The sequence below is a fragment of the Dermacentor silvarum genome, chromosome 10, assembly GCF_013339745.2.
Source record: "Dermacentor silvarum isolate Dsil-2018 chromosome 10, BIME_Dsil_1.4, whole genome shotgun sequence".
NCBI lineage: Eukaryota > Metazoa > Arthropoda > Arachnida > Ixodida > Ixodidae > Dermacentor > Dermacentor silvarum.
Genome location: NC_051163.1, coordinates 38,410,634 through 38,422,425, shown reverse-complemented (window position 1 = coordinate 38,422,425; position 11,792 = coordinate 38,410,634). Strand labels below are relative to the sequence as shown.

The 11,792-nt window shown below is 49.2% G+C and overlaps 1 protein-coding gene across 1 annotated transcript; it reads right to left on the bottom strand.

The window, feature by feature from the left end:
* Positions 1-3,555: 3,555 nt before the first annotated feature.
* On the bottom strand, positions 3,556-11,499 carry LOC119431466 (uncharacterized). The gene is made up of 2 exons (XM_037698949.1): positions 10,196-11,499; positions 3,556-3,586 (listed from the first exon to the last, which is right to left on the bottom strand). Exons 1-2 carry the CDS (start codon positions 11,497-11,499, stop codon positions 3,556-3,558), a joined length of 1,335 nt encoding a protein of 444 aa, XP_037554877.1.
* Positions 11,500-11,792: the final 293 nt, after the last annotated feature.

Sequence of the window (11,792 nt, the reverse complement as noted above, 5' to 3'; positions counted from 1 at the left end):
CGGGGATAGCCGATATTCTAGTTGACATTAAGCGTAAGAAATGGAGCTGGGCAGGCCATGTGATGCGTAGGATGGATAACCGGTGGACCACTAGGGTTACAGAATAGATACCAAGAGAAGGGAAGCGCAGTCGAGGTCGGCAGAAAACCAGATGGGATGATGAAGTTAGGAAATTTGAAGGCGCAAGTTGGAATACGCTAGCGCAAGACAGGGGTAATTGGAGATCGCAGGGAGAGGCCTTCGTCCTGCAGTGGACATAAAATATAGGCTGATGATGATAATGATGATGACTGTTTCGCCATGAAAAGCGTTTATTTTTTTTAATTTTCATTCATTTTAAATATTAACCCTTATGAGCCCGTATGAATCGGTTCAACCTGATTCGAACATTTGTATTTTTGTTCTAGAGTTTAACATTAACCAAACCAAAAATTTGCAGAAGACTGTACCTAAACCGAACACGGAAGCATTTTGGTTGGATAGCGTTTTCGTTGGACAGCCGAGCATAGCATTTATTTAGACACTTTCGTTTGCCTGGACACGAATGTCAAATACTTATTGTATTCTGGAGTTTTACTTGCTAAAACCACGATGTGATTATGAGGCATGCCATAGTGGGCGACTCCGGATTAATTTTTACCACCTGGGGTTTCATAACGTGTACCCAATGCACTGTACGCGGGCGTTTCCGCCTTTCGCCCCCATGGAAGTGCGGCCGCTATGAGAGGAATTTCATCCCCCGCCCTCGGGCATAACATCCAATACACATAGACACTGTGCTCAAATATCCGCAGAAATTCTAAAGCAACAAAATGGTCAACAGAATACGAATGAAATTATGGGTTTTCACTTGCGAAAACGACGATGTGATTACGAGGCACGTCGCAGTGGGGAACTCCGGAATAATTTCCACCGCCTGGGTCTATTTAGCGTGCACCTAAATCTAAGTGCACGGGTGTTTTCTCATTTCGGCCCCATCGAAATGCAGCTTCCGTGCCCGGGATTCGATCCCGTGACCTCGTACTTGGCAGCCTAACAGCATAGTCACTAAGCAACCACGGCGGGTAACAAAATACGAATGAAGTAGCGGAAATGAATCTTGTTCGCGCAGAGAAAGTTAGCAGTGACAGAAGACCATCTATCTTTGACAGCACACACTTATATAAACAGTTCTGTGCCACGCCCTAAACGCAGTCCCATAGCTCAACGGAGCAAATTATTGATAGATTTTTTTTCAAGCTCTTTGAATTTGATTTTTCGGCTTTGAGGCAGTCATGTCAATATATATCCTTTTGTATAATGGCACTACGAAATTAACACTATTACAGAAAGCTTCCAATAGTACTGTAGCAAAAACAATATACTGGAGCCCTTAGAAAGACGCGCGAAAGCTGTAGTTAACAAGTACAGCCTGACACGAGCAACAAGACTAGAAACAAAATGCAAGCACCAAGTCTTGTCTTCAGAAGCTGCATATCATGGTATACAGAAAAATACCACTCAACGAGGAAAACTGAAAGTGTGCCTTCAGCACAGTGCACAAAAACGCAAGCTCGAGATGCTGTCAATGTCAGCCGGGCCTTTGATGACCTCCCTGAGCCGTAAGTCGTCTCAGCATAAAATCATCACACTAAGGGCCACGCATCGTCTGTAATATTTTTATTATTCTGTCGCACATTTTATCTCACTTTATAATTTTTGTATTATACTTTTATTGTGGCCTTCCTCATAGTTTGCTTTTGAAAAGAAACCGAAAGGAAAAAAGAAAAATACAGTGGAGATGGGCATCACGGGGATCATTAAGCGGTGCTCCTGAAAATCCCATCCGAGCCCCTACGCGTGTTTTAAAGCGAAAAGTGAAAGTGTCCTTACCTTGTTTACTCTCCTACTTGAAGCTTTGCACGAGGAAACAGCGTTCATCAGAAGGTGAGGCCGGCGCAGCGTGCCACGGCAGACCGACTCGTTCCACGTATTCGCGTGCCTCTAAGATAAAATAAATGTCATTAATGTTTCACGCAGCTTGGTGCGGGCCATGTGTGCGTTGCAGGGTGTCAAGAATACTACAGTACTTCATTTGAGCGTGTAAAAAAGTTGGTTTTCTATACAAACTAAAATCGATTTGAGAGGACTCAAAGAGGCTGTGCCTGAAGCGATGGTCGGAGCAATAATGAACTCCGAATATTTCTGGCACATATAGTGCAGTGTTCGAGAAAAAGTATAGGCCGACTTGTAAATACATTTTGTGTGTTGTATTCGGCCCTGCTGAATACGTAAATGGGACGCGAGTGTTCTTATCGGTTCTTGACGTATTTCAAAACTTCTAATCACTTTTGGCTGTTATAGCAACATAGACAAAAATTTGCACAGCATTACGTTCTCTATGTGCGGTCGCATCGGTGGATTGTGGTGAACGTATATCTTTCAAACGGCAAGCACCTTCCCGCGGAGCCGTTACCCCACTTGTATGATGTGTGCCTATGACACAGTGATCGAGTCTAAAAACATTTTTTTTCATGAATACGCATGCGCATTCTCAAACTAACATGACAATCGCGCACCAATAAAAGTTCGACCTACCGCGGTAGCTCCGTAGGTATGGCGTTGTGGTGCTGATCACAAGGTCGCGGAAATTCCCAAGCGCGGTGGCTGCAAGACAACGGGGTTGGAATAAAAAAAAAACGGTCGCATACCGTGCCACGGTGCACGGTAAAAACCCCAGGCGATAAAACATTAATCCAGAGCCAAGTTTTGGACGTTAAACTTTGGGACGTTAAAAATATAGCTCATTGAATAAATTTTTTTGCTATTTCACTGAATATTACTAAGTCCTCGGAGAGCAACATTACCTTTGTTTTTCATGCACCAAGATTTAAAATATGCAAATTACACTTACGGTGCAGCGGTTCAGCTGGACTAGAACTACAGAGGGACCTACGTCGTCGGTCCCTTCCCTAGAAACGTTCACCTACAGCATAATGCGGGCAGGCGAGCATCTCGTTCCAGGGCGAATTTAAGGAAAGCGGTCGGCATGGAAACCTTCGTGGACGCAGCTCAATATGGGCGCTCCGGTAAATTCGCGGTCACGGCGGTCAGCGAGAAGGGTGACCTCCTATCTGCGGCCTGTCACGGCCGACGTGGCAGAGCAGGTGGCGGTTGCGCTGGCGATGCAGGATTCTAAAAGACCGTATACAGTGACTCACGCGTGGCCGTCAGGGCTTTCGCACCGGGTATGGCTGCAAGACAGGCGGCGGCGCTTCTGAAAAGCAAGCCCAGAACTAATTCTGACACCGTGCATTACATTAGGTGATTCCCCGCTCACATGGGTGACAACGTGTTGCCAGGCCACCCGAACCCCAGTGAGATCACTCACCGCCGTGCGCGAGAACTCACGCGCCGCGACGGCGGTGGGACTTCATTGGATCCGGAGGTGATCGGCCACAGCGACCCCTTATTAACCTTTCATGAGATCGTCTGCCACTATAAAAAGGAACGCAGGCGCTACCCGCTTCCACACCCAAAACTGTGTAGATCTCAAGCGATCACGTGTAGGATGCTTCAGACGAGGTCATATTTCTCGCGAGGTTTCCTAAGCCGGATTAACACAGAAATTGATCCACAGTGCCTGGATTGTGGGGAGCAGTTTAGCAGTCTTGCTCATATGCTCTGGCAGTGTCCTGCGTTACGGGATACGTAACTCACCAGCGAACAGGACTAGGACGAGGCCATCTTAAGTACTGAACTCAACATCCGGTCTACGGCCGTCCACGGCAGTCCACGGCAGTCCACGGCCGTCCCTGAAAGAGCGGAGAGGCTTGACCTCCCGATTCCGACATGGGAGCAGTCAGCGGCGAGCCGGAGACCCGAACGGTTCTGCGCCGGCTAGTCCCTCAGGACCTCAATAAAGTTCATTGTCTGTCTGTGTGTCTGTCTGCCACGTAGCTGGACAGTACAAAGCTAATGTTGTTTGCCGTCGCTTGGAGATACTCAGATTATTTTTTGCGTTCCGCTTATCGCATAATTAGTCTTAAATAAAAAATCTACTTCTCAAGTAGTGTTATTAGATGAAAAGTGTCAATGAAAAAAAATTGTTGCGCAACATGAAAACTCCCGGTACACCTTTTTGTTGCTGATTGCGTGCTACATAAAAGTATGAAAGGAGCCCGCGAATACAGGGAAAGTACATCGAGTGGCCAGTCGCGCGACAATATATTTTTTCGTTCAGTGAAAGCAATTTTGACGGTTCGGTTAGAAAAACAATGCAGGAGTCACAAGAACAGAAACAAACAAGTGACAGCTTATCCAAAGAACATAGAAGTTCACGGTCGAAATCGATAACGCTTTCAATGCACAAAGCGATACCACCGGATACAAACATCAGTTACCATGCCTTGAAAGCGCTGGAAGAACAAGACACAGTTAGGCCTCGCTCCCGCGTAATGATTTCCGTCGGTACTGAAGTACCCGGAGACATGGAGGACTTCGTCGAAGGCGATCATCACTTACGACCCGACCGTGAAATTTGCGTCGCTCGAGGCATAGCTGAGCCACGCGCAGAAAGAGTGATGCTAACAAACTTCAGCCATGAATACAAGCACATTAACAAAGGCACCGCGGTCACATACATCTATGGAATAGTACATGCCAGCAGTGCTTTCGCCTTCGCGGATTCTAGCGCAGCTGCAACGACGACTGTAGTACCTCAACGAGCTCTCGACGTCAATCAGAACCTTCCCAGGTATAATAAAGAACAGCTAAAGCCCTGCTTCTGCAATACAAGAACTGCTTCTCGTCATCGTCAAAATTTCGACAAACCCCTGTCGCCAAGCACCGCATCCTAACCGACGAATATGTGGGCCCACTCCGTCAGAGCCCGTACCGAGTTTCGGCGTGCGAACGCGAAGCGATAAGTCAACAAGTCGACCAAATGCTACGCGACGATATCATCCAGCCGTCCAAGAATCCGTCGGCATCCCCCGTGGTGTTAGTGAAGAAAAAGGATGGAACCCTACGTTTATGTGTCGATTATCGTCGCCTCAATAAAATAACGAAGAAGGACGTATACCCTCTCCCACGTATTGACGACGCCTTAGATCGACTCTACAACGCAAAGTATTTCTAATCAGTGCATACGTCTAAATCATCCGTCTGCGCGGTCATATCTCCCAGAAGTATGAACTGGCCCGATTTCTTGTAATGACTATTATTGAGTGTAATGCAATCAATCAATTCCTAATTTTTATCTCTGCTATCACTACCTGTCCACAGGTAAGCTACTCCCAGCCATGTCTTTTTGCATTCTGAGTGGAGCGCGCCATCTCCCACCACACATACAAATCGTGTGGAATCCGGGGCATGAGTCCTTACGCGGCAATCAGCAGTCCCACGCGTAATTACGCCTGAGCGCTTGCACACCGGGAGCCGCGAGAGGGCCGCGCCGAGCTGTTCCACCGCAAGCCATACAATTAACCTACACGAACGTCCTACAACACCATCGCATTTCATTAAGAGCACTACCGCCACCTCCTAATTCTCTGACCCGAAAGGAAGCCGTAATATGGCGAAAACTCCAAAGAAACACATATCCACGTTTGAGTCTCTACCACGCGATACACCCTGCGCTGTATTCCTATAAATGTCCACACTGCGATCAATGCCCAACGTTTTACCATATGGTATGGGCTTGCGCAAGCACACCTCCGCTCACACCCATAACACACCCCATCACATGGTAATGGGTGGCAACTCTGTCCAACTCCGGCTCGACGGACCAGCTCAACTTGGTCAACCGAGCGGGAAGGGCAGCTAAGGTAGCGGCATTCCTGGACTGAAAGGACCACCCACTGCAAAGCGTAAGAGCTACCTTCGCTTGTGTGCTCTTCTCTATACAGTTAACTCCCTGTCTCTTTTTGCCTTGCCATGTGCCGCTAATCTATAAATGCTCCTTACATCTCTCTTTTACCCTTTGCCACTTCAGATCTCGCTTAATTAGCATGTATATGCTTCCCTCCTCGTTCCAAGCTTGACCCGGTCCTTCTATAGCACCCTTCTAAAAATTGTCAGTAATAGGCGGCTGCCCCAAATCTCGTAGATCCGTTTCGGTCAGGACGTCCACGCTGATCGCTTCGTCATTAAGCTGCGCTTGAATTTCCAGCCATTTTTCCTGCTTGCGACCGCCCTTTATGTGTATGTAACACATTTTGCCTCCTCTAGTCGTATCCTTTGTGCGTCCTTTCCTAACTCCTTGTGGTCTAATTCTCCTTACATGGTGTGTCGCTACATTCAATACTTAATCTTGCTTCCTGATTGCCTGGGGCCCACCTAAAGATGCTACAGCCCGCGCAGCGAATCGACGTCCAACCGGTGTTGCTACACTTTCGCTAAAATGTATCCCGTGACGCACAAAAGCGCCTTCACGGCCTGCTCGGTGCACTTCTCGGTTGACGTCAGTGACCGCAGAATTCATTGCTTTAGCTAGTGTCCGGATTTCCCTCTTTCTGCAAGCACTTCCCTTTCAACAAGACATGGTTTTAGGCGCAAAAAGTAAGACACGGACTACTGGATAAATGACACGGGCTGACGCACACTCACAACTGATTCTTTCCCCAATGCTTGACTCATATACCCTCAGGCATGCGTACAAGCACATAAACAAAGAGTTCACATTAGACACCAAGCCTTATCACATCCTATCAGCAAGGAAGCTAAACTCAGTCTCGTAAAAACAACCCCGGAATGCTGATACACAGGTCACGAAGCTTGCTTATATACATCGCCTCTGCTAGTTCCCGTGCCACCGTATCCTTACTTTTCCGTAATATGCATGTTTTCCCAGCAAAGATTCAGACGTGCACACACTGCAGTGATAAGGCAAATGCGAACCTCTCCCTTTCTTGATTGATAGTGCATGCTATCGTAGGCGATCATTTATACAACGGCCAGTTTGGCCGATGTATACCTTGCCACAGTATAAAGGAATCGTATACACAACACCGACGGAACATTTCTTCAAAAAACACTGTGTGATTCTTTCCACACTCGGCACTTTTTACGAACGTTAGTCGAGCACAAGTGCAACAAAGTTTCCGGGTAACCGAAAACGTTACCTAGAAGCCACATTTTTAACGAATGAGCAACTCGGCGTAAATACAGAATGACAACACGACGTATTTTGCGTTTTTTGTCGCATTTTGTTGAAAAACACATGCATATTACGGAAAAGTAAGGATACAGTGGCGCGGGAACTAGCATAAGTGGTCAATATAAGAAAGTTTGATGACCCGTGCATCAGCGTTCCATCGTTTTCTCTTTACGACAACGAGTTTAGTTTCCTTGATGATAGGATGTGATTAGGCTTGGTTTCTATCTTATGTGAACTCATGTTTATGCTCTTGTACGCATGCCTGAGGGTATATAAGTGTAGCATCGGGAAATATAAAATGAGTTGTGGGTGTGCGCCAGTCCGTGTCATTTATTCTATGATCCGTGTCTCATTTTTTGCGCCTAAAACGATTTCTAGCCATGCACTAACTTGCCCGAAAGCAGACGGTACTGCCCTTTCAATTGCATATGCCTGCCTTTCAACCTCTGGCACTGTGCATACCACGATTTGTACTTTGCAACATTCCGCAGGTCGGTGACCCCTTTGGCTGTTTGCTTCGTGATTCCTGCCCCTGGTCCGTGCAGTACCTCAATCACTCCGCCCATTATCACCGCTAGGTTATTCTCCTCTACTGTATCCCACATGCGTTCATCGGCTTTCGCTATCACCTCACTAATTCGTTTTCCCGGAAGCGCGCTAACCTGGACTCGTTCGCCTGCCCCTACCCATCTCTGTTATCGCCGGTTTTACTTTATGCATGTTGGAATCCCCAACAAAGAAAACTCGACGCTTATCCTCCTCCTCACCACCGAAAGCTGCCCCTGAGGGCACGATGGCCTCCCCTCCTGTCTTATCCTTGCCCTTTGCTTTGTTGTTCTCCCCCGCGGCCGCGTGAGTGGTAGCCCCTTCGTGACCATGACTGACGTTTCCGCCACTGCTTTCCGGTGTGGTGGTTTCGGCTTCCTTAGCTGTTCTCGCATGAGAGCCAGCTCCGTTCGCGGTGCTCGCATCGATGCGTTCACCATTGCCTTGCGGAATGGTGGCCCGCAGCTTCCTTTCTACGTTGGCTACCTTTTCTTCTACTTCCTTCTTCTGCTTCTGTTCGCTGTTCTGTTCCTTTTCTAGCTTTCAAACGCCCTTAGCTAGCACATCCTACTCCGGCTCTAGACTGTGTAGACGCGGCCCTAGCACACACATCCTGCAGATAAAATCTGCACCATTTGTTTCGCGTACCAACTCAAACCGCGTTTCTTCCAACGCGTAAGAACACTCACACTCACAAGAATGAACTCGTGGGTTCCCCTATAGTACCAACCATAATATTGTACTGACAATTAAGGCACCATACATAGTGACCCTATTGCGTAAAAAAGATACAATTATTCGTTACATACTTATGTTTAAGCACAAGAGACCCAAAAACTGAAGAGCATAAAAAGTAATTTATAAAGATTGCTAGACTAACCAAACACACCTAAAAATAAATCAGCGAAATATAAAAAAAGTCGCAGTTTCACCTGAAAGGCGAAGCATCAATTGCGATAGCAAATTTGCAGAGAGCTATACGGAGTAATGGTATTAGGTTTATCAGCTGTATAAACTTGGACATGCAGCAGCACCGGCAACACGCAGAACTGTTGTCGACGCCGTCGGCATTTTTCCCGCGTTCGCTCAAAATGCGTGCGGCGTTGGTGACTGTTGCAGGAGCCTCTAAACGTCGCTAAACGTCGCCTCCCTTCCCTCCCCTCCCCCACGGCCTTTCGTGTGTTGGAAGAAGGCGCGTTTGCTCTACATATATGGTGATTGTAAAAGAGGAAAGAGACGCCTACTTCTGCAGCCCTTAAGTACAGTGTACTAGAAGCTATTCTAGTACACTGTACCTTAAGGGAGCACGGCACAGAACGCGCGTTTGTTCTCCGCCGTGCGTTCACTCCCCGTGAAAGCGCGCGCCCCTCGCGCCCTTTCACTCGCACATACAGCGTTCGGCGCGCGGCGACGATTTCATCTCCATTGACGTCATACGGAACCTCACTGCGACGGCGACGGCGACGGCAGAAATCTGCTTTTGAGTGTCCATATAATTGCTATCGCAATAAAAATTATACCATCTTCCCGTAGGGGAACCCTGAGTAGTATGCGAAGCAGCCATGGGGTCTACTCAAGGTAGTTTTATCAGCTGTACAAATTTGGACATGCAGCAGCACCAGCAACGCGCAGAACTGTTGTCGACGCCGTCGGCGTTTTGCTCGCGTTCGCACCGAACGCGCGCGGCGTTGGTGACTTACCGGTGCCTCTGGGGCGTCTACCGTCGCGCCTCTAACTTAAGCTGCTTCGCATTATCGCGCACGGAGCCGCAGGTGTTGCCATTCGTTGCGCAATCCGGAGAGGAGAGGAGGGTCGCAGAGGAGGAATGCCGAGAGGAGATGAGACAAGGAAAGGAGGGGGAGGAGGATGCGCATGCGCAGTGCAGGTGTGGATGCCGCACGGCGGATCCAGGGAGGGACATAGCCCCGAGCATAAGATGCTTCGCATCTAAAAATATTGCGCTTTGGCACACTGCTCCAGCTGCCCTAAGAAGGCAATCCACTCGGAACGTCCGTTCCCTTCTGTTTCACTCGAGAGAGCGAAGGATGTGTGGAGGTGAGCGTCACGGATGTGTTCAGGTTGGCGCTATCTGGTGATGCTGCAAGGAGCCCAGCGGCGCGCGCTTCCGCTGTGTTTGGTTTCGTTTTTGAGTGTGGAGACGAAGAAATCCCGGGAACCTAGTCTAATACAGGGTGGCTGTAAAACATCGCGCGCAGTTTCAAAGGAGAAGTTTATTGCTTGTTGTAACATGTGCACTACCTACATACGATCGTACCGAAGTTTCACGAAACATCGGAAATTAATGTTATTGGAAAGAATAGCCCGCAAGAACCTCGGGCTAAAAGGTCTGCGGCCTCGTTTCCAGGATTCCCGCAGTGCGCGGGCACCCAAATCAGCTCCACATGACGGGGCGGGGGCGCGGCGGGCGAGTCCAGTATGCAAAAAGCAGGAACGTGGACTCGGCCTCGTGCGAAATTTAGGATTGCAGTTTTGGAATCTGATAAAACATACCGGGCTTCTGTGTTGACGATGGCCAGGGCAATGGCAGCTTCCTCTGCAGCTTCGGGAGAGGTGTCTGGGGGGAGTGTGTGTGTTCCGATGGGGGAGAGAGTGTTATCCACCACCGCAGCGACCGCTTCATAGCCCGTGCAGGCTGCGTCCACCCATACGGCGTCCGGCTCCGAGCCGTAATATCGGTGGAGGGCTGCAGCGCGAGCTCTGCGGCGCTTATGGTGGTGGTCGGGGTGCATGTTACGGGGAAGTGGCTTAATGAGAAGTTCGCGGTGTAAGGGTCTTGATATGGGGCGTAATGTCGGATCGTTGGCCGGTATCCGGATTCCAAGGGAATGCAGGATGCACCGGCCAGTGTCGGTTTGTGTGAGACGAAGGTATTGTGCTTGGCGGTGTGCGTCTACAAGTTCCCCGATTGTGTTGTGGAGGCCAAGTTGTAAGAGTCGGTCGGTAGGTGTATTTATGGGAAGGTGGAGGGCGACTTTGTATGCTCTACGAATGAGAGCATCCATGGCGTCAGTTTCACGACGAGAGAGCTGGAGGTAGGGGGTGGAGTAGAGCACACGGCTGAGCACAAAGGCGTGAACTAGGCGGCATAGGTCACGCTCCCTCATGCCCCTGTGGTGGCACGAGACCCGGCGGATGAGGTGCGAGATCGCCCCCACCACTTGCTTGAGTCTGCGGAGTGTAGTAGTGTTCTTCCCGTCACTCTGGATAGGCATACCCAATATCCGGAGAGTTTTCACCTCTGGTACCGGTCTGCCTTCCAGTTCGATGACGATGGGGGAGCAGGGTGAGTTGTGGTTCTTGGGACGGATGCAGAGCATCTCGGACTTCTCTGGGGAACAAGAAAGTCCTACGCTGACTGCATAGTTTTGGGTCAGATTGGCGGCTGCTTGGATAGTGTCCTGCATGGTGCCATCACTGCCATGGGTAGTCCATAGCGTGATGTCGTCAGCGTATAGAGTATGTTTCAGGTGAGGAACGGTTGCCAATTGTCGTGCTAGGGGGATCAGAGTGATATTAAATAAGAAAGGTGAGAGGACGGACCCTTGCGGGGTGCCGATGCTTTTTAGAGAGTATGTGGGGTAGGTGAGCGGGCCGAAGCGAAGCTCAGCCGTGCGTGCTGTGAGAAAGGCCTGAATGTAGGTGTACGTACGTGCACCCACATTCAGTGGGGAGAGTTCAGTCATGATCGCGTGATGTTCAACGCGATCAAAGGCTTTGGATAAATCCAAAGCCAAGACTGCCTTGGTGTGGCCTGGAATGAGCGGGTCGAAGATGTCATGGGTGATTTGCAACATGGCGTCTTGTGGGGACAAATGGGGACGGAATCCCACCATGCTGTGAGGGTATAAGTCATGGTCTGCCATGTGCTGTGTGAGTCTCGCTGATACCACGTGCTCGAAAAGCTTTCCGAGACACGAGGTTAGCGAGATTGGGCGAAGGTTTTGGAGTGTAAGTGGTTTGTTGGGCTTTGGGATGAAGATTACCTTCGCGTGGCGCCAGGACTGGGGGAGGGTGCCCTCCTTCCAGCACTGATTGAAATACTCCGTGATACGAGCGATCGATCGATCGTCCAGATTACGGAGCGCTG